Source organism: Lepidochelys kempii, chromosome 7, assembly GCF_965140285.1.
Source record: "Lepidochelys kempii isolate rLepKem1 chromosome 7, rLepKem1.hap1, whole genome shotgun sequence".
In the NCBI taxonomy this organism is placed as follows: domain Eukaryota; kingdom Metazoa; phylum Chordata; order Testudines; family Cheloniidae; genus Lepidochelys; species Lepidochelys kempii.
This window is the reverse complement of record NC_136386.1, coordinates 42,016,863-42,040,691: the sequence shown is the minus strand read 5'-3', so window position 1 is coordinate 42,040,691 and position 23,829 is coordinate 42,016,863. Positions and strand designations below refer to the sequence as shown.

At 38.0% G+C, this 23,829-nt stretch overlaps 1 protein-coding gene across 13 annotated transcripts in view; it reads right to left on the bottom strand.

Moving 5' to 3' along the window:
* Positions 1-23,829, bottom strand: part of PFKFB4 (6-phosphofructo-2-kinase/fructose-2,6-biphosphatase 4) — a 104,627-nt gene that overhangs the window by 31,848 nt on the left and 48,950 nt on the right. For 12 of the 13 annotated variants that reach the window (XR_012159875.2, XR_013636057.1, XR_012159876.2 and 9 more), the window contains 11 exons: positions 21,508-21,624; positions 16,793-16,889; positions 14,279-14,345; positions 12,013-12,087; positions 10,828-10,884; positions 10,198-10,319; positions 8,267-8,474; positions 6,495-6,641; positions 3,724-3,828; positions 855-984; positions 363-425 (listed from right to left, as the gene is read on the bottom strand). Coding sequence is in view for 10 of the 13 variants with exons in the window: in XM_073352387.2 (XP_073208488.1) it covers positions 363-425; positions 855-984; positions 3,724-3,828; positions 6,495-6,641; positions 8,267-8,474; positions 10,198-10,319; positions 10,828-10,884; positions 12,013-12,087; positions 14,279-14,345; positions 16,793-16,889; positions 21,508-21,624 (1,188 nt within the window). In the remaining 3 variants the exon portion in view is untranslated. The remainder of the gene's footprint in view (positions 1-362; positions 426-854; positions 985-3,723; positions 3,829-6,494; positions 6,642-8,266; positions 8,475-10,197; positions 10,320-10,827; positions 10,885-12,012; positions 12,088-14,278; positions 14,346-16,792; positions 16,890-21,507; positions 21,625-23,829) is intronic. The other variant, XM_073352390.2, reaches the window with a different exon arrangement.

Here is a 23,829-nt window from a genome sequence, read left to right as displayed (position 1 = left end):
GGTATTTTCATATCTCCGTTATTATACACTTTTCTGCTGTAATCAAAACCCACAAATACATATATGCACACTCCCATTAATTTGGAAGGGAGTTATATATGCATATGTAAGGGCAGAATTTGGCCTTCAGCATTTATACATTTAACTATTTATTTTTCCAGTAAAGGAAATTTGTAAAGATGTTTTATGAAAAAGTATTTTGACTAAATAATTTTATTGATATTGGGAAAGAAAATTAAATAAGGACTTCTCCCTAAACTTATACTGGAAAGGACTTCACTTTATGTATCTTTACTTTAATAAAATCAAGGGTGGAATTTGATAATAGCATGTTTACAAAAAAAAAAAGTGTTTTAACTTACCATAAGCCACTGGGGTTAGCTTTAAGACACTATGGAGTGGGCACTTGAGATAAGGCAGTTGTTCTGAGAAATTGAAAAACAAAAATACATATGAAACACTGGGAACAAGAAAATTCACTGAGCTGTAGTGTTTGTTATTTTAAAACTATTTAAAAAGCTTTTCTTCCTAAGTGACACTGGAGACCTGTTTTTTGGTGGGGCAGAAAAACATTTGTGTATTCAAAGACAGAAATTGTTAAATATAAATTACACACCAGGCATCCAGAAATATAGGTAGGTCATCCATGAAAAAAAATTCCACTTGCCCATTCACCCAGGGGAAGTAACCTTTGATGGGCAAGTGAATTATCACGTTAGAATTTGCTATGACATTAACATGGCATCAAGGGAAGGGTGAGCTTTGTGCCTGGGCTGCATAAGTTGCTAAGACCATTTGCAAGGCTAAGGTGGACCCATTGTATTAAAACATCAATATTTATTAAGGGCATATACCTGCAGTCTTGTCCAGAAAGTAAGCAAGCAGACAGCGCATAACTGCTTGGTGACATATAACAAGCACATTTTCCTGCCTTTCCAGCTCCATAATTACGGGCTCTAATCTCTGAACAAGATCTTCATATGACTGGAAAACAAAAGCATATAGAGCAGTCAGAGGCTTACTTAGGCAGGAATTACTGCACAGTCAGAAGAAACAACTAATGCTAGTTGTCTTATAAACATTTTATTAAGACAGGATATTGACCAGAAAGGAGGCCTACATCTATAAAGTGCACTCTGCGAAAGAAAAATAAAAAAGCTTACAATTTTTTACGCTGTAGAGGAAGTGGTTTACTCATTAGCCATTATCTCTGGAGCCAAATTATCCCTCAACCCTCTCAAATATAGAATTTTACCATTTATCTTAATATTCCCTCGATTTGCATGAACGTCTATACTTTGATGTACTCTTACTCATACTTTTTTTGGTTAGTTTGTTTTTTAAATTCAGTTTCCCATTCATGGGTTATCCTGTGCTGGTAATTTATGGCCTGATCCTTCCAATGGGAAAGTACCACACCTTTCATTATTAATTTGGTTCCTAAGTTCTCTTCCATCTTAAATTTTTTTACTCCAATTCAGAAAAGCATCTTTCTTCAGGAAAGCATTTAAGCATGCAACTTGAAGTCAATGCAACTTTAGCATGCATTCAAAGTGGTTAAATGCTGTATTAACTGAAGCACACACTAAGGAAGATGAACAAAAGTCAAGGGTGTTTTTGTTTCTTTATTATTTTCCAAGTTTCTGGATTATGCCAGCTCAATAAAACTAAAAATTAAAAATTAAAAAACCCTAAGCTTTGCCTCATCTTAGGCAATCTCTACACTAGCACTTTTGTCGGGAAATCTTTTGTTGGTCGGGGTGTGAAAACACACACACACACACACACACCCCATGCCCTGACCAACATAAGTTTCAGTGACAGAAGCGCCGACACAGCTACGACTGCTTATTTTGGGTGGTTTAATTATCGTCAGCACAGAGCAGCTACACGGGAGATCTTACTGTGATGCAGCTGCAGCGGTATAGCTTGTGCTACTGTTAAGGTCTCTAGTGTAGACATAGCATAGTCAGTTAACACCATAACCCTTCCTGTTTGGGTCATCTTATCCACAACTATTTTACTTCCACAAGAAGATCATGAGGGTGATAACATTTAGGTAGCTGCACTATATTGGCCTTTAAATAAATAAATAAAAAGTTTAGAGTCTGACCTAGATACAAAAGTGCCCATGCCTAGATGACTATTTAAACAAAAACATATACCTTTTAACCTGTAAGTTACCAGTGAGTAGTGACTAAAGCTTGTTTTCATCTGATGTCCACTTGTTGATCTTCTACCCATATTACACACAAAAATAAATAATAATAAAAACAATTAAAATAGTAAATTTACCATTAAAATAACTCCCTCTCTACTAAGACAATCAAAGAGCCTGGGTACTGTACAGCAAAGGAGACAACTCTCAAAGAATAGCGTTTTAGATTAATTTCTAAAAAACCTCCAATTTCACAGAGAATGACAGCCCTAATTGCGATTGTTGATTTGAACACTCTATAGAAAAGATAACATTCTCTATCAAACTCTATACACCTTTTTCACAGAAGCTACCCTGTCACCTCTAAAAGGCAGTCTCTCAAGTTGACTGTTACAAGCACACTGACAAGACACTATAAGGAAACTTTGATTGCCACCACCCATTCTGTACCTGGTACTTTCTCAAGCAATGAATTCACACACATAGATATCTTTAATAGTTCTTGTGTGTATGATAAAGCTAAAATATAAATGACATGAACGGTCTACCACTTTATATATTCTGATTTTGACAACAGTAATACTGAATATATTCCAACCTGGTAATATTGAATGACTCAGCTTTGCTGTTATCACCAACAAATACATTTATTTTGAGAAATTAACAAAATAGATTAATCACTAAGAGCAATGAGACAGTTTGAAATGTTTGTTAATCTTTCAGAGGAAGCACTGATGTAAAAAACCAACAGTCCTTGTTTGAGTAGATTAAAAACTTTTCAGTTCTGTGACTGTGTCATTACTAAATGGATTACTCACATCTAGAAGAAAACACTTTATCACAAACCTATTCTGGGCATGATGATCACTCAGACTATTGATGGAAGAGAGCATCAAAGCTTCATTTATGTACCAATGAAGTCCACTGCACTCTTCACAAATGTCAGAACAGGTGTTCTATTTGCTGCCATGAATCCTAATCTTTAGCATACAAAGACAGACCATATGACTATCCATTAATTGCCTCAGTTTAATTATATTAGTCTCCTTATAAAACTGCTAGCAGGTTCATTTTTGTTTCTGAAGTGCAAAACTTTTGCTAGATTACAAGGGAAGCCAATGTGTCTACAGATTTATATAATATTGAACCAAAAATGCATGTTTTATGTGACATTTACCACACACAAAGATGACAACTGTAAATAGTCTTGACAGCATATACCTGCATCTCTAATAATAATAAAACCTGCTCAGTCACCTTGTGAAACAACCAGACTATCAATATAAAAATAATGGTAACATACAAAAATCCTTCCAGGCATATTTCCAAATATGGTATTTATTTTAAAACCAAAAAAAACCATAAATCTTCACAAAGGGTGTATTCAACTAAAAGGTTTTGGCTAAATAAGATCTACAAGCTCCTATAGTCCTTCCACTGGCAAGGAAAACAACGTATTACTCAATTTTCTTCAAGATACCTAGCATCTTAAGAAAACATGATGCTCTCAACTTAAAAAAAAAAAAAAAAGAAAGAAAGAAAAAAGAAAAAAAACAGCAGCATACCTCCCCCTTAGGGTATCTGTATCTGTATTTGTCTTGGTCTCTCAAGGCAAATTCAAGAGGATAGTTTTCCTGAATTTCTTCATATGTCATTTCTTCACAGACTCCCTAAGGGTAACAAAAACAAGTGAGCTGTAGCTCACGAAAGCTTATGCTTAAATAAATTGGTTAGTCTCTAAGGTGCCATTAGTACTCCTTTTCTTTTTACAATATGCATGAGCCTCATCAGGCCCATGGGCACAATAGTAGACCTTTATCTCCCATACCCACAGTGACAGACTTGGAGCTTCTGTGTAATAATTTAGTAATCCTGTAGGTGACCTAGTCATTGACATAGACTGTGTCAATTTCACAGTCATACTGTGGTAGAAGAAAATTTATTATCCACATATATTGCTATTATTCAATGCAGGATGTCCTCAGAATGACGACAGTAACCCCCAGATAAGAACATCCCAGCACACACTTGACAGACAACGGGGAAAGCTACTAGTTTCAAAGATCCTACACGGGGTCTCCAAAGAAGCTTCAAAACTTGTAAGTATAAGCGCCGTACAACTGTAAACAAGTGACAAGTGCCAAATATTAACAATTTTTTTCTCTCTCATAAGAACACACTTGAAGTTTTGGACCTAGAATTATACCGAGTGTCCTTTTTATCAGCTAGGTGCAACACACAACTTGATGGCATTTCTCTGCTTGCCTACAATGCAATAACCTTTGAATGTTGTGTATGATCCACTGCAAAATTTCAGGGAACATTCTAGATATCAATGGGCAGAATGCGATTGATTTTGCGAAAAGCCAGAAAACCTGATGGGTGAAATGAGGGAACATGCAGAGCTACTAGCTTCAACCAAATCTGCAATTGTCTACATATCAAAGAACTGGTTGATAGCAGCCATTAACACCTTTAACCTAACAATACTCTCCCTTCCCCATCTCAGCTCTGCTCATAGCCCCAATGGAGTTTTAAATGCAGACACTTAGTTGAAATGACTTATCTTCCAGAAAGGGGAAGGGGAGGAAGACTTAAGAATGGTGAGGAGGAAGAAGGGATTTGAGTGGGGTGGAAGAGAGGAAAGAACACCACAGAGCCCTTAGGAGCAGAGAGGGAGCTTGTGAGGGTGACGAAGGTACACATGCTCAGGCTACAGAAGAAATGAAATGTGTGACTGTTATGGGGTGCTCACAAAACCCCGCTGGGTTCAGCCCCCTAGCCCCGTTCCCCAATGAGTCAGGACCTCTTCAAGCTGGTGCAACATCCATGCTCTTTAATCCTGTGTCACCACCACCAAGCTCCAACTATTTACAGGTTATGTACAGGTTTGGCCTAGCACAGGCCTCAGTGGCAACAGAGTAGTAGGCTCCTGGCTCCTCCTGAGCCTACTCTCCCCTCCTGCTCTCTGCCCCCTCCCCTCCAATTCACTTCCCCCCTAGCTATTAGCCCCTGCTAATGAGGCTGGCAGCTGTGGCCAGTTTACTTGCCAGTCGTAGCTAGTGGCCCAGCCACAGTGGATTTGATTTAAATCACTAGTCAGGAAGACTTGATTTAATCATGGATTTCTACATAAAAGTGCATTCTTGTTGGTTGTTATAACCTTAAGACATATTCTTCACAACTCAGAGATAGATGAGACCCAAACTGGGTCTCTTTTACGGCCTGCTGCCATTATAGGTTTTCCCTTCTAGTGAGAGAATGGTATGGTAGATCTCAAATCAATGAAGGCTACACACTCAGAAAGACCTCAAGACTTCTGGAATATGCTGCTCAAACAGTTTCACTTTTATTTCTACTGCCTGTCCCCCTCCCTTCTCACATTTATCTCTAGACTTCTTCTCTATTCCTCCCCCAACCATCTTCTTATTCATTGAACCTTTTGAAACTTTGCACTTTTAGAGAGAGGTAAGGGACTGATTCTATGTACACAAATTTGTAGAGGGACAATAGGGTTGAGGTCTGTTATTTCTTACCTCTATACATTATTTATTATTTATTTAAAACATTTTTGCTATTAACAAGCATGCTATCTCTGGAGACACAAATCCACAGTTTGAGAACTGCAAAACTAAGCATCTCTGATGGTATCTTCTAGACTGAGCACTGAGTCCCATTGGGTAGGCAGAAAGATTAACCTAAATAATCTATACAGAAGCCCCTGGAACCTCATAAAATTGTGTCCCTAATCCATGAACTATTGGAACTCATTTACAAAACTTTTTTTAATCATTACATGAATATAATTGTCTCATACTATAGAATTAGAATTTATAATCCCTATTCCATGATGAGATATCTTTGAGCTATAATATGTCTTAATTAAAACGATCTTTAGATAGGTTTTTTCCTCAAAAAGTATTCTATCAAAAAAATCCAATTTAAATTTAAAAAATCCAATTTTTTTTATTTTTTTTTAAAAAATCATTGATTTTTATCCACCCTGGGCCCAGCACCAACCCACTTCCCCTGACTGGGGCTGAAGTGGCAGGAGCTGATTAGGGCTTCCCATGCAGCGCCCTGCCATAGTGACACTTTAAGTTGCATATCGTTTAACCAAGACCAAGTCTAAATTCATTAGGGCACCATTTACTAAAACATGTAACACTGTCAATGAGGAAAGGCCATAAACCTTCTGATCTCCAGAACCATAATACTAATCACCTTCTAATCCACACAAGCCCTATTACTGCACAATAAAATGCTCACCATCCCCCATCCGAAACAGAATCACTTTCTTGAATAGTTACAAAAAAGGGAACCCAGGAGAACTTACTGCATCTATTTCATTCAAAACCTTCCACTGTTCATAAGGCACTCCCAAAGCCTCTGCAGTCTGAATTGTCCTTTTCATCTGACTGGTCCAAACTTTCAGATCCTTGATGTTTTGCTCATTAATGAACTGCGCCAAGCTCTTGGCAAACTGAAAAAGACATTAGAGATTGGATGAGGGATCAGTGCTAATATACTGTGGTTGAGTTGGAATCCAATCGGTTCTTGTCCCTCACTGCAAGTTCATTATGTTCCTTTAAAAAGGATCTTTAGACTTTTCCTAAGAATATGACAGTTCCTGTTCAGCAACAAAAAGATAATACAAAGATGATGACAATCCTCTCTGGTACCCCACTCCAGCCCCAAAACACCTTCCTCTTCCATCCTCACCTTACAAAGATTCACAGGTGCCCACTAACTAAGGAGCGCCACAAGTTTAAAAATCAAAACCCAACTTAAAATAAGGACTCCTTGAAAAGTGCTTTGAGCTCAAGGTTAAACACAAGTGTATCAGAGAAGAATTAAAAGAGAAGCCATATATAAAGAGCTAACAGCAAACTACAACGCAATTTGCCCACTAAACCTCTTACCCACTTGCATGACATTACAGTCAAGGTAAAAGAAATATTTATGTTTGTTATAAGGAAAAGACAGAGGAAGAAAGGAAGCTGTAAGAGATGGTGTCATAAACATACAGCTAAGGGTAGCATAAAATCTCTCCTTTACCTGTAAAGGGTTAAGAAGCTCAGATAATCTGGTTGGCACTTGATCAAAAGGTCCAATAAGGGGAGAAGATACTTTCAAACCTGTGGTGGAAGGTTTTTGTTTTGGGCTTTTGTGTTCTCTCCGGAGACAAAGAGAGACCAAGCAAGTAATCCAGCTCCTACTGGATAATACATCTAAACTTACAGAAATAGTAAGTAATAGCAAGGAAATGCATTAGAGTATCTTTTGTTTTAGCTTGTGAATTTTCCCTGTGCTAAGCGGGAGGTTTATCTCTGGTTTTTGTAACTTTGAAGTTTTGCCTAGAGGGGAATCTTCTGTGTTTTAAATCTTATTACCCTGTAAAATTACCTTCCATCCTGATTTTACAGAGGTGCTTCTTTACTTTTTTTTCTTTATAATAAAGTTCTGTTTTTTAAGAATCTGATTGGTTTTTAGTGTCCTAAAAACCCAAGGATCTGGTCTGTGCTCACCTGGTTTACCTATTTGGTTGGTAGATTATTCTCAAGCCTCCCCAGGAAAGGGGGTGAAGGGGCTTCGGGGGACATTTTAGGGAAACAGGAACTCCAAGTGGTCTTTTTCCTGAATCTTTGTCTAACTCACTTGGTGGTGGCAGCAGTACCCATCCAAGGACAAGGAAGGATTTGTGCCTTGGGGAAGTTTTTAACCTAAGCTGGCAGAAATAAGCTTAGGGGGTCTTTCACGCGGGTCCCCACATCTGTACCCCAGAATTCAGAGTGGGGAGGGAACTCTGACAGATGGTCAACAATATAAGAACACCCATATTGGGTCAGACTAATGGTCCATTTAACCCAGTATCCTGTCTCTGACAGTGGACAGTGCCAGATACATTTAGAGGGAATGAATAGAACAGGGCAATTTCAAGTAATCCATCCTGTCATCCAGTCCCAGCTTCTGGAATTTGGAGGTTTAGGGACATCTGGAGCACGGGGTGACAACAGCCATTGATGGACCAATCCTCCATGAACAACGTCAACACCACCCACACAAGGCAACCATTTGTTTGAAGACACTTAATAAAAATGATCTTACCTCTTTCCCCCTAAAGGACAGCCCAGTGTCTCCTCCTATCCTCCCTTTCAGATTCAGCTCACTTTCTCCATGTCGACAGAGGTAGATCGAGCGAGGAGTTACATGGATATTCATGAGGTAGTAGACGATCCGGCTTTGAATATGGTCCATTACTCTATTCACAAGGTAACTCCTTCCAACATCCATGATTTTAATATAGGAAAGATCCCTTTCATGGTAAACAAATGAGTCATAAATAATCATTTGGTTTCTTTTCTCCTCTAACTTATACCAAGGTCCACCAACAAACATCACCACTCAAAAACAAAAAGGCAACTGCCAAAGAGACCACAAATTGAATAAATGTTCAGATATATGAAAATATATAATATCAGTTCATAAGGGCTAATTTTCATTATAAATCCTCAGCCTTGATGCATGGCAGTGAAGTATTGTAAACGGAGATGCAATGAACTCATGCAAACAATTAATTTTACCCTCACACGGAAAGCTCTTCTCACTCTCATGTCACTCCATTCTGTACCACTTCACTTGTGCACTCCCCCCAGCTAGATCCTGCCTCAAAGGCACAGCCCTTCATTGAAAGGAAGATTCAGGAGCAGTCTCAGGAGAAATTCTGACTTGCTCACGTAAGCCTGACACCATTCTGTAAATTGCAGCTATTGCTCCCCACAGCTAATAGATGTCTGGTGGTACAGAAAGGGATTGAAGTCATGGTCACATCCACATGCCTCACTGACCCCTTCTAAAAAGGCTAAGGTCACCAGAAGAGATAGTAAATCCAGCCACCCTGTGGATGTCTCCTTGGCCAACCCCACTCCCACCCAAGCTCTACCCACTCACATTGGGTAAGGTGCAATCTGGCTAATATTGTCTATTTGTTTTCCTCTCCACCCCCATTTCCACCAACTTATATAGCTGAGCTAATAATTTTGAGCAACATTCCACTTAGCGAAAAAGTGTGTCAAGATTGGTGAGCCTAAAATTAGCCTTGTTGTGTTTTCCACATTCAGTTGAGAAACCACATGATAAAAAAAAAACAAGACGACCTATTATTAAATGCAGTAAGGGACAACCATCATCACTTAATCTCTGAAAGCATTCACTGATGTTAATCATTACTGATCTGCACAGGCACAAATATCATGGCTCTTAAAGACATGATATGCACAGATAGATCTGACAGAAGCAGCTTGTCACTGCTCACGGTCAATTACACTAAAATGATTTTTCAGCATGCCAACAGCCTCAGAACAAACTGAGAAATGTACCCAGAGGATAAGTACAGCATAAAACCCTAGGAAGACAGACTGAGTGCTGGTGCTGGGATGTACCATGACAAAGGAAGAGTTATTCCCACAGTTTCCAGCCTCTACCTTAATCTCAAAGTGTGTTAAATGTGAATGGCAAGTGCACATCATTTAAAACATTGACCAAATGATTCTGGAGGTCAAATGTACTAAGGCTGAGGCATTCAAAATTGCCACAGGGATTTAGGAGTCAATGTGACTTGTGCTCTTAAATCACTTAGGCCTTGTCTACCTAGAGGAAATGGACCAGCAAAGATATTCCAGAATAACAATTCCACTATAGCTATCCTGGAATAATATAGCTATTCAGGAATAATTCCCCCACATGAACAATATTCTGAAATAAAAGTGACTTTATTCTGATTATAGCAAATTGTGAGTGGAGTAATTATTCTGGAATAAAGCACAGGGACAGCTATGGTGGAATAGTTATGCCAGTCAATTTCCCCATGTAGGCAAGCTGTTAGGGCCTTTGAAAATCTCTCTCTAAATTGCCAACAGATTGAGATAGTAAAAAAAAAATGGTGACATATTTCCATGACAATGAGATTGAGTACACATTCTCTAATGTAATGTCATGAAATAAAGTGGCTGTGACCACAGTATTATTCTGCCACTTACTTGTCCAGAGTTTCATCTAGCATCTCATATGTGTTCTTGTAGCACTCTATTCTTTTCATGAAGTCTTCTGTAGCTTCATCATTACTACAATCAACATAATCAGGACTGCCAAGTTTCACTTGCTATTTAAAGATAAAAGAGCACATGCATTTTCTTTCCCATTTTCAGAAAAGTTTAAAGAAATTTTAACCAAATTTAAATTTCTGGAAATTAAAAATGTGTGTAGCAATGGATGGCTGTTTTAAATCAAAACTAAATAAATGGGTAGGAAAACAAACCAAAAGGAAAAGGAGCTGATGTTTCTTTTCTTTTAGGAGTCCTGCTAAAATAAGACACTCAAAGCACAGCCTGTTTAAAGGTAGATTAAAGAAAAAACAGAACCCATGTGAAGGGTGACCCAACTGCCAAATCATTTTTCCTCTTAAAATGAAATGAAAGGGCACAGTTTTATATTACTGCCATGAAAGGACATTCTTGTTCTGTACTTCAGCAAGACCATTGTGAAAGGAGAGGGAAAATGAGACTAAATGAAAGGTAACATTAAAAGAAGTCATCATCATATGGCTGATTTTAGACAAGCTACAATGTCTCCCACTTCAAGCAATTTAAGAAAACCTTTCTATAACTCACCACAATGTTTGCAGCAATGACCTCTGGATCTACGCATACTGATTCAACAAAGAAGGTCTTTAATCCAAACAGGAAATCACATGTAAGGAAGGAGGAAAGAAAGGAGAGACATTAGAACTGCTCCAGTAATTTGACAACACAAACACACAGTTTCCACCAGTTCATCTATTGAGTCTTGCTAATTATGCCATGCTTCAAACATTCCTATGTAGATTTAGGCTTGGTCATTCAGGATACTCAATGCCCCATTAAAAGTTGAGGGTGCTCTCCACTTTGCGGCATTAGGCTCTCTATTTTTCCCAAGCACCTTTCAGTAACAGAGAGCTTCCGTGGCAAGAAAATTCAGATTGGCAAAGAAGCAGAAATGGAGGGTGGAAGGAAGTGAATTCAGCCTTCCTAAAGGTAATTGATACCTTTGAAACAAAAGCATTTTGGTGTTAAAAGGTTCTCTAATTAATAGAGCAGCTCTTACATATGAGATGTACATAACATGCTTTTCCAAAGATCTACGAAGAAGCTAGATCAGAAAAAAAAAAAACAAAGACTACTAGGAAAATGCTGAATGCCAAAAAATCCTATGCCTAAATAACACAGTCTGCTAAATATAAACTTATCTGTATAAAACTGTAAACAAAAAAGAAACCCTCTCTCCATTTATCAAGGATTACTTGTGGCACAAATTATTGTACTAACTTTGCTGTAGCTCACGAAAGCTTACGCTCAAATAAATTTGTTAGTCTCTAAGGTGCCACAAGTAATCCTTTTTGCGAATACAGACTAACACGGCTGCTACTCTGAAATCTCTCCATTTTTCAAAGTTACTAAAGTAAGGGAGTGATAGGACCTTGTTCAGAACAGAATCAGAACTGGGCTAATGACAACCATGTTTGAAACAGTTATTGCTAACATTTATCTGTTATAGGGAGCCATACAACTGATTAAAACATAAAACTGATTAATTTCACCAGGATGCAAACAGCATGCTCGGGGGGGGGGGGGGGGGGGGTAGAAGACACCTTTCTAAACTTGTCAGAAAAAACGTGCTAGATTTCTACTGGCCAACACCATTTAAAAACTTAGTTGATGTTAGCACAATTCTGATCAGAATGTCGCTAGAGCATAAGACAAAACCATGCATCCACATTAGTCATATTCATATCCCAAGCATCTTAGCTATTGACTCACCTTATAGCCATTCTCCTCACCAAATCTGAAGATCGTTTCTCTGCGTTCTCGTGTTGTGTTTGTAGCATCAAAAACCTAAGACAAATGACAGAGAAAACACTATCACAGTAGAGCTGAAATATTGCCACATCTTGACAACAGCACTAAACGATCAATAAAAGTTTCCAAAACTAAAAGTTTCCTTCAACTTAAAAAAAAAAAAAAAAACCCATAAACAGGAATAAGTCACTCCCAGGAACAATGTCAAAAACTTTGCTGGCACTAGATTATGGTCATAAGAATTCTGAACAAATAAGATAGCACCTGGGTTGAGAACTCACTTTTCTGAAGCATCTCTACCTATCCTAGTGGTGAAAATATCAAGTTACATTTCTAAAGTGGTCTCCACTTTCAAAAAGGAAACCCCACAGAGATAGACACAATCTAGTTCAATACTGCTGATGATTAAAGCTGGAATTTTTCAAAGGTGCCTAATTTAACACACCACGCCATTAGAAAATAAAAAGCCTCACAATATTATTCACTTCAATAACAAACATGATGAGCATGATCTCATGGGATCCTGTTCTGCTCTCCTGTACTTATGCCATGTACCTCCCATACATTTTAATAGCTGCATATACTCCTACTCGTTTCAACTGTATAAAAGAGGTAAACTTATTGGATTTCCCTGTAGAAGTTTTCCAGCTGTCAAAAGCTTTCAAAACTAGATAAGATGGGAAAACCTCCATAATAGAATGTGATTATCTATATAAAAACTGAAAAGCAAGTCTGATGTAAAGACAGGTTTTGATTATAATAAATGGCAAGAATTATAGTCCATTTCTGACTTTAGAAATCATATTAATAATTTTCCTATTCATAAGCAGAATGTACAAGGTGAACATTATTGAGAAATAACTGCACACACCTTGGGTATATCGCAAAACAGGTGACTAAATGCAAAATATCTTCAGCCACATAAATTCTATTATGCAAACTTTCATGTTTGTGGAGACTTCTATGAAAGGGGTTGCATTTTACAATTTATTTTGATTTTTATAATTAAGCATAAAAAGTAAAAAAGGTCCTTTAAATAGCATGTCCTTATTTTTCAACACTCCAAATCATGGCTTAAACTTACAAAAAAATGCTGAAAGAAAAGGAGTACTTGTGGCACCTTAGAGACTAACCAATTTATTTGAGCATGAGCTTTCGTGAGCTACAGCTCACTTCATCGGAAAGCTCATGCTCAAATAAATTGGTTAGTCTCTAAGGTGCCACAAGTACTCCTTTTCTTTTTGCGAATACAGACTAACACGGCTGTTACTCTGAAAAAAATGCTGGTTTGACTAACTCACTGAACACTGAGTGACAGCTCCACATGTCAACAGTCTCAAAAACAGAGTTCAAATTATGCAGAAAACTTAACGCCCCAGAGGAAAGAGAATTAAAATGTCATTTCAATGAACAGCCAATGTTTTGAATCCTTTGCATATCACTGGCATTAGATTAGCAGAGATTCTAACAGACCATTTTTACACTGAAGATTCAAATCTCAAAAACAAAGCCAATAAGTTATAACTTAGTAGAAAGTAAAAGTGTGTGTGCATGTGCATTCCAAAGTAGTTTCCCATTAACAGTTATATTAATTGTGTTCCAACAGGAGTTTGTGCCATCACTGACCAAAACTGCCAGCAAAATTAAAAACACTGATGTACAACACTGGTGGCATTACCTTTAATTGACAACCCATTGAATGTGGCCCACTGGGTTTTATTTTCACAAGGAAAGAAAATGTTCAGCAGGTTAAATGTAATTTTGTTCTACTTCTTCTCAGAGGCATTTTTAGAGTGGCAATAACACTAGTATTAAGGCACTTTTTAACGGAAAATTTTTAAAACATTTTTACCTTTGATTTAAACATTGGAGTAGGATACCAAATGGTTCTGGATGCATCTATATTATGATTAAGCAGGATATCTTACCATATAAAAGCATAGGCACTTTCCTCAGCACTAGTACAGCTTGGTAGCATTAGACATCACCCACACATTTCTAAGGGAGGCTATTTCAGGGTTTAATTATGAAAATATCATGTTTTCCTTTCACAAAACGACCAATGCAGCAGCAACATAAATCCAGTTTCCATTTACAAAGAAAATGTAAGACACATAATGAAATGATTCTGGACTGAATCAGATTATGTATAACCCAGTACAGGTTGGTGATTTTTGCAGAGACCACACTCCAAGAATTTGCCTTCAAAAAAAGACAGAAAACTTACAGCCACATGTCCGTTTTCTTCACTGAGGTACTGCTGGACATCATTCAGCGCTGCTAAGGCACACTGTCTTAAAGGAAAAAAGATACATGCTAGTTTAACTAATTTAATTATCCATAATTATGCTTAGCATTACACAACTCTTTGCTTTCAAAGTGCTGAAGAAACATTAGTCAGTCGTCAATATATTTGATATGTACTATCTCCACATTACAGGTGGGGAAATGGGCAGAGAGGTGAGCTGACTCGCCCAAGGCCATAGATCACAGGCACGCAACTTTGGACAAAAATGAAAGCAGACCTCCTCTAACAATCTAACATGTTGCACAGATCAGCACATAACATACAGAATTTTCTACTGCCCAGTCTACAACCCTGGATGAATGTTCACAGCTTCATAAAATAATACTACAATACCACCACTTAAGCTGAAATATTCCCTGCCCCCCCACCCACGAACACTTATCCATGGGCAGTTGACTCTTAATATGGTTTTCTAGTAGATATGGTTGCTCGGTGTTTTGAGTTGTGGCCTCATTTTCTCAGGTTAAAATGAATAATTGTTGCAGCTATTTTGTCTCAAGATATTTCTCAGTAGTCTACTTGCTGTGGACTTCTATGCTGAGTTTATGTTTTTTCTCGTTTTTAAGCATGCTCAACTCATTTTGTCTTAAATTTAGTGTGTATTTGTTTTAATGTAAATTAACACAACCACAGCCACTAGTCTGAAACTGAATCACAAATGAGACAATACAATATTTAGAGCTGGCTCGAAGAACATAGAAAACCCTGCAATTTTGATTTAAAATGGCTAACATTCAGATCAATTTCCTTCCACTCAATTATTTGACCAGATCTAGTAATAATCTCAAAGTGAAATAAGATTTTCAATACCTAAATAATACTATGGATAATGTCTGTTTACTCTTTGTGAAATGGACAATTTATCTGCCAGGAAATGGTATTTCACATGAAACATCAGATAGCAACAATTTTTGCTAACAACCAACCTAAATGACATATAGTAGCTGCCAAACAGGCTGGATTTGGCTCAATATCCTACAATGGGTTTTACTGGCATTGCTAGTCTATTTTAGGTTCTGGAGTGAAATGTCTTGTTTTCCAAGTGTAACTGATATTCTGTGCTCTTGATAAAAACTTTGTCATAAAAGAAAAAATGAATGCTTTTTAATTCCAACAACTTTTACATTGCAAACATTTCTATACCAACAGCTACTTGTTAATAGAGTTTGGAAATTAAGATGCATCAATCAAGCCTTCGATAACTAAATACATCTCCCGTTCCCTTCACAGCAAACGGATCTGACTTGATCACGTGGCTTACCAATTACTGTAATTTCAGCCATTTAGTCTAATAAGCGTCATGGAGGCACATTAAGCTGAATTTTAGCTATAAGTAAAAGATAGAGAGACTTAGGAGGCCAGTGAAACACATCATCTATCTCATGTCACAACCACACAGCAGGTTCTTCTGCAAATTGCCATGTTCCCGGTATTAGCGATATTGCTTGTTGCAAGGGAAATACAAAATACTGAACAGAAAGACTCAGTGATGGCAGGAAAAAAACACAAATTTCAAATATTTGGTTTTGCATCACAATTCAGAGAGGATTTCGCTCCCTCTTGTCCTGCTGCACATCTGCCTCCCTTATCTCTGCTTCTGTGATAGAGAAACTCTCTCCCCACTCCATACCAGTGGTTCTCTCACCACGACCAACAGACTTCCCTCCTCACACTTCGGAGGAGTTCCATTTGCTTTCTTTGCCCACAGTATTTACCACTGGTGCTTCACTCCCTCCGGCCTCTGCCTAATTCCCAGGCATAGCAAACTGAGAGCTAATCAGCGCAATTCACCAGCAGACTTGACTGCATACAGAGTACGAAGCAGTTCTCCTGCTGTCAGATGAAGACTGTCAGTTCCAGCTCCCCTGAAGCATTGATTGGAATATATTCAAATACACTTTAGAATTTCTATTCTAATTTAATATGACCAGCAAAAGGGAAAAGATAGGTATGCACCCTTTTTGGCAGTGGGAAAAAGGGGACAAAGGGAGTCTACTTATTTATCGCCTTAGAAATACTAGGAATGTCAAGTCTCATTTACTTTGTTTTTATTGACGATCTATAAAAACAGAGTAGATGAGACTTGACATTCCTAGTATTTCTAAGGCGATAAATAAGTAGACTCCCTTTGTCCCCTGTAAAATGGAATGACGGCATTCACAGCCTGTTGAAGGGCCAGAGGTGACGAATCTTAAATAAATCCAACTGTTTAAGGTATTTGACCTAAAGGTTAACCAAAATTTTAAACAGTCCAAACAAAAGACACTGCTCCTGCTTTTCTAAGGTTTCATTTCTTTGGTATCTGATATCATAGTTCTACAGAGGTTTCCAGCGCATACAAAATCAGAATTTTCAGCAGTTCCCAATAGTAAATTATAACATATCATTAGAATTAAACTGGCATTGTGTAAAGCCAAAAATATTCCAACTTACTTTCTGATTTTCAAGCCCTCTTCATTGTCTGGCAAGAAGAACTCAAAGGATTTGTATGTTTTTACCAAATCTCGACGGTACTGACCAACATTAAATTCTGTGGAGAAGAGTCACTATTAGTTGGGATTGATAATCCTGCAAGTAATTAGCATTAAAAAAAATCAAATTTAATGACAGTTCTGAAACAAATTCACCTCCAGGAACAGATCAGTCTAGTCTGTACCTGGACAACAAAACTAGTTATACTTCTCATTTCAATAAAGAAAAGCCTTGTGGTTACTAGAACAGGACCAAATGTGACAAAATGTGGGTTCTATTCAACAGTCTTCTGTGCACCTTTGGACAAATCACTTCACTTTTTTGTGCCTCAGTTTTCCCGCCTGCAAAATAGGTTAAGTTACTTCCTTCCTTACAGAAATGTTGTGAGTTAATTTATTTCATTTCTGTAAAGTGCTTCAATAAACTTTTTTCCTTCCACAAATTATTTTAGTGAAATTGTATTTCCATAGCACCTAATATCCAAAGACTAACTATTACATAAAGAGAAAAGAGTTATATGTGGTATTAGTTAGCCTAGTTTTTGGCTAAATACACCATACTTTTTTTTCCACGCACTGTATTATGTGAACACAACCTATTTATATCTATTCTATAAGAAGTAACAAGTGAATATACCATCCTGAAAAACCTCCTATAGGTTCAAAATGAATAGAGGGGCACAAAGTGCAGTGCATTTATTGCACATATACTGAATAAAACGTGCCATCACTGATCAAAGGACAATTGTCTTGTGTCTGGACAAAGGTCTTTGCCAACAGGAGTGTCACAGCACAGGTGATCAAAGCAAGGCAGCAGTAACTTAGCAAACAAGGCAAATAGAATTGTACCATAATTAAGTTTATAAAATAGGGCTCTGGGTACAGCAACTCATGTTTAACTTCTTTTGTGTTTATAGGTTTTCTTTGCTGTACCTTGAGCATTTGTTTAAACTAATCTGGATTGAACATTCTGTTTGAGGAACTATTGTTACTTGCCAGTCTTCATTTCCAGAAGGAGGTAAAGAAATAGGGGAAATTAACTACTGAGCTGTTGTTCAGACTCTCCTGACAACAGCACTGAAAACGGTCACAGAGTAGGAAATTAATAGCTGTTTAATCCTGGACAAAACATACCGCTGAACATTAGCGGTCATGACAATAAATTAGCTAGTACAGCCGATGAAAACTTTAGTAACCAACTGAATGGCATCTATGTCCTGAGTGGTATCAATTTCCACACAAACAAGTCATGGTTTAAGAACCCAAGAGAAGAATATGCAGAAGAGGGAAAAGAACTTTGAGAATGATTAGTTTTTAAGAAACAGACCTTTTCTTCATGTCAAAGCCCTTTAAAATTAAGGACTACTGAAAAGTACAGTTTGCAAAATTAGCCATACATGAAATTCTTTCTAAAAGAAAAAAGATTCTATATTGCTTCTCCCTAGGGCACCGTTTTCCTTATTAGTATCTATTCAATACAGAAATCTCACTGAAGAAACCCAATTTAATTTAGCACCTTGTGGTCCAAATGTGGTACATAGTTTGGGATTATCCAAAGGAGCCTAAGGAAGCAGAATACCCAGATCTCACTGAAATTCATTTGAATTTGAGCACTTAGCTCCCTTAGGCTACTTGGATTTGATTTGATCAGAAAGGATAAAAGCAAGTGTCTAATTATTTTTTAAATAATTCTCATTGTGGGAGCCTCAGGCTAATTGACTCAATGTTCTTAGATCCTTTATTTCATTCAGCATGAGCTACGTGAGAAGATACCACACATCTGACCTCTGGATTTTTGATAATCTAATAATTTTAATACCCACATTAAAGGCTATAAAATCTTACTATACTGAGTACATTCTGTTATTTTTAAATGACATTAAGAAACCTCAGAGTGAAAGAGAGTACAAGACCAGACATTTATTACACAAAGATCATCCATCAAGTTAGCTTACGACAACAGAGTGATAGACAACGCATGAGCTATCTACTTGATCAGAGGAAAGGTATTTTAAACTGATTCAGCTCTGAAGAAATTGCATTCGTGATGACAAAATAACAAGTTGTTCACTCTGAAGCTAAAGATTAAATGCAAGATATATTTTCCAACAGCAGCAAGGAGGACTAGACTACAGGTCATATGACTGTAAATCCCCAGCAGCCATTATCAGGACAACCCTCACTGACGGTCTAGGCAGGAATTAGAAATAGCAATTGAACCATACCAGGTGCAAGGTTTGTAATGGAGATGATACAGAGGGATTCCCTTCCTGAATATCCAGTTCATTTTAAAATTTTAATTTTTAAAACACAAACATTTAAATTTACAGACCTGTTACTTAAGATAGTCTGTGGAACTTTTACCACAGCTCAAGCCAATCATCCCTGTCTACTGCAACAGATAAGCCAACCTCCCCTTTTCCCCTCCGCAGTGCCTCCTGTCCACCAGCAGCCCTGCTAATCAACTCCTTCCCCTCCCTCCCAGGGCCTCCTGCACACCACAGAACAGCTCCGTGGCATGCAGGAGGCGCTGGGAGGGAGAGGGAGAAGCAGGGATTGGGACAGGAAGAGGCAGGTTGGGAAGAGGAGGGGCGGGGTGTGGCACTGGGGGAAGAGGTGGAGCAGGGGCGGGGATGGGGCAGGGACTTGCGGAAGGGGTGGAGTGGGGGCGGAGCCTGGGGCTGAGCTAGGGTTGAACACCCCACGGGACAACTGGAAGCCAGCGCCTGTGGATGAGACCCACAATCTACTCCCCCAGTCTTGGACATGGACAGTGTCTTATGTATTGTCCAACATAGGACTTTTGCTTCTCAAAGTTGAGCGTGTAGTATTTACCTCTTTGAGCTCAATAACCATCCCCAATACGCATGAAAAGGCAGCAGAGGAATCCTGGCTACTATAATAGCTTGCTGAATTTAAAAGCATATTACACTTAGATACTTTATTTTAAATAAAAAGTTTTGTTTTAAAATGTCACTGTAATGGTTAAATTTGCCCCATCATTTGAATAGGAGATGTCACCAGCTGGCTCTGTTACACAGTCTTCTAAGTTATTTTTCTTAATGTGCAAGCAAGTTTTGACTCCTGAAAGTCAAGTTGTGACTGTGTGGGGATGTTAATTTTGGTTAGAAGCAGCTTCCAGGGGCGATGCGGGGGGGGGGGGGGGGGGGGAACGGGACTGCGTGAGCAGCAGGAGAGTTTTCTCTCTGCCTTGGGCTCTGATTTGGAACATTTCTTGACATAGAGCTCCTCCCTGAGGACTAGGCAGCAGTGATGGCCTGAGTTTCCTGTAGGAAGGCAATGGCCTGCATGACTGTCTCATTTCATGACTGAAGCAGGTGCATAAAAAAAGCAGGTTACACTTTAAAAGGTACCCTGAATCTGAATCTGTGATTTCTCCTTCACTAGAAAACAAACTGCAAGGCCCTGGATTTTTGCTACCACTCATCAGAGAGGACACTGGTGTCAGAACTGACAACAATATTTTGGAAATATTATATATACACCCAATTGTTCCACAAGAACACTGAGCATCTATCAACTACCAATAAGCTACATGCATCTCCATAATCATCTACCCAATGCAAATAATGTTAGAGATTTATAAAATTATAAATAATTATTTTAAAAGCCCAATCCTAAACTTAATAGGAAGGTTCTGACAAAGTCAAATGGCAGTCTAAATACATCCCAGAACACATTTTCCATATTTCATTTTTTTCCTTCAAAAGCAGTTAAGAAATGAGTGTCTGATCTCAATATACGCAGTCAGAAGTTTAACCTTTCACATTGGCTATGCTGTCTACCTGCGTTACAGGTAGATATCTACAGTATTCATATCGCCCCCATTACTGTAGTAATGTACTGAGTATTCACACTTAGTAATGGGTTGGTTAAGTCTTCCAAAATTTAGATGTTTAAAAGAAAAGGAGTACTTGTGGCACCTTAGAGACTAACCAATTTATTTGAGCATAACCTTTCGTGAGCGACAGCTCACTTCATCTGAAAGCTTATGCTCAGATAAATTGGTTAGTCTCTAAGGTGCCAGAAGTACTTCTTTTCTTTTTGCGAATACAGACTAACACGGCTGCTACTCTGAAACCTTTAGATGTTTAGTCATCTCTAAAGATTCAGAGTCCCTGCCCACTCCACAAATAAACTATTACTTTTTTTTTTTTTAAACTTTGTGCCTTAATCAGGGCTCTCTAAGTGCTCTACCAACATTACCCAGTAAGCAACAATGAGATAGATACTATTACATCTATTTTATGTAATAAAGATAAAGAGTAGCATAGAGAAGTTCAGGGATTTGCTCAAAGGTCACATAGGAAGGCAATGGTGAAGTTATCAACTGATTCCAGGAGTGCTAATTCAGACCGCATACCTCCAATAAACAAGATCTCTTCTCAGATACCAAAACAAGTTAGTCAACTGTAAGAGTGAATACATGGAAGATAAATGCAGAGAGTTCATTCAGGAATCAGTCTAGAAAAAGGTAAAAACTGATCAGACAAGACAGCTGATATACAGAATGAAATTTAAATGGAATAAAGATAGTAAATATACACTGACTGAAGGACATTGACAAGAGTTTAAGAAGAAACAACAGGGAAATATATTAAAAAAGCTAACAGTCCCAAAAGAAACCTTGTGATGTAAACGAAAGCAGAACAGAACCTTTTGTAGGCACTCCAATCCAGTTTAAGTAGCGTGTCAGTTTCTTGGAGATGTACGTTTTCCCTCTGGCTGGGAGGCCCACCATGACAATCAGTGTAGGACAATTAGTCATACAAACTGAAAGAAAGAAAGAAAAAGAAATGTTTACAATTAACATGATGCCAAGCAAAGGCTCAAGTAACAGCAGGCAATTATGGAGTGTAAGCCCCTAAGGAAGTGGCTGGTCAGACAGGTCTGCACTCAGTGGTTATTCCATTACAGCATTCCACATTCAAAGTTTTCCCTAGCAAATGCAATGCAATGCAACTGGACTGTGTTCTAATTTGTGTACAGCTTTAGCAGAGCGAATCAGTGGAAGCAGTGCATCTCTGGACATTTATCAGTGCTATGTGGACAACAAACAATAAACTTACACATCTGCATTCATATTAAAAAACAACAGGCATATATGACTTATGAGGAGAGGCTGAGGGAGCTGGGATTGTTTAGTCTGCAGAAGAGAAGAATGAGGGGGGATTTGATAGCTGCTTACAACTACCTGAAAGGGGGTTCCAAAGAGGATGGCTCTAGACTGTTCTCAATGGTAGCAGATGACAGAACGAGGAGTAATGGTCTCAAGTTGCAGTGGGGGAGGTTTAGATTGGATATTAGGAAAAACTTTTTCACTATGAGGGTGGTGAAACACTGGAATGCGTTACCTAGGGAGGTGGTAGAATCTCCTTCCTTAGAGGCTTTTAAGGTCAGGCTTGACAAAGCCCTGGCTGGGATGATTTAACTGGGAATTGGTCCTGCTTCGAGCAGGGGGTTGGACTAGATGACCTTCTGGGGTCCCTTCCAACCCTGATATTCTATGATTCTATGATTCTATATATGTTATGATGCCTTCTAGTTCAGTTCTGCACTTACACTGAAAGGACACAGATGTTTCTCTCATTTTTAAAACTTTCAAATTTGTAATGTCTTCTTAACATGCAAGATTTCAGCCCTATTAATCATCCCCTTTTCTGTTTTTCAAATGGAGATGAAACAAACATGACTGCTGCTGTTTAATACATCATGGAGTTCCCTATCATACCAAAACAGCACTGTCTTGTTCTTTCCAAACACTATTGATGTCACAACAGCTCTAGAAACAGTGCTTGTGTTAACTACTGTTGTCCAGCCAGCAGAGGGTAAGATAATAAAACATCACCACTACAATTCTCAAAATATATGCTTAAAATTAGACAATTTCATGAAATTATACTTTCAAACAAGTTAAATTTGGGGTTTGAAAACCTTGGCAGTATTCCTTTCAAAAGGGCAAGTGTTTGAAATACTTTCAGTGGTAAAACAGTATGGATTCAACTACCTTCCTTGAATCCATCATGGCTACAAATGAAATTTTATAGTACAAGGCTGCCTAAAAAGAAAGAACATATGTAAAGAGTCCAGAGCCTTTTTAACAATAAAAAACAAACAGGCTAAAAAAATATAGTGTTTTTTTCCAACTTAATTCACAGGTATACGGTAACCCATCAGCCATTAATTTCTTTTCTCTATAGAAAAAAACAATTTACTTAAAAAAAATATTCATTAGCACCCAGATGGAAACAAATATGTTTATTCAGAGAGTAAATCACAGCATTACAATGAAAGGCAAAGGCCACTTGACAGTCCCTTGTGCAGCACTATCTTAATGTGTCTCTAAGTTTCAGCTAAAAGAAGCTGTTTTCTTTTCTTCAAGAACAGGCTTTTATAATTCCTCTGGAACCACCCTTTCTTTCAATTATCTTAACATGTAAAAACAGATTAGCATATGAATAAAATATTTTAAAAATGGCAAAATTCTCCACTTTTTCCTGAAATGCCACAGGTAAATGCCACACACAAACCTTAACTGTGTAGATTTGTCATTATAATACTGTATCAAGCAAAGCAAACTATTTTTCCAGGAAAATGGATGAATCAGAATAAATCTACAAGGAGTTTAAATTTCTATGTCATTCTAAGACTCCAGAAAGACACGGGTAAAAACTTGTGCAGCTACCAAACCAAGCAGTACTCTGCGTATAGGCTCTGAAGTTCTTGTCAAGCCAGGACCACAATGTCTTCTGATACATTTTTCCTCTTTCTCAATTCCGCGAACTGTAATTCCAAATAGCAAGGAGGGGGGGATACAGGAAGTTTGTGAAATGGAAAAAGTACAAGTATTTATTCTCGTCAGCTTTTCTCACAAGTTCCCTGAAAATTCCAAGATATGAGACATCATTGCTAGGAAAAATAGAAGTGACCCAAGAATGTCCAAGAGATGTATCATGATTTACATCTTGCAGATTTCAT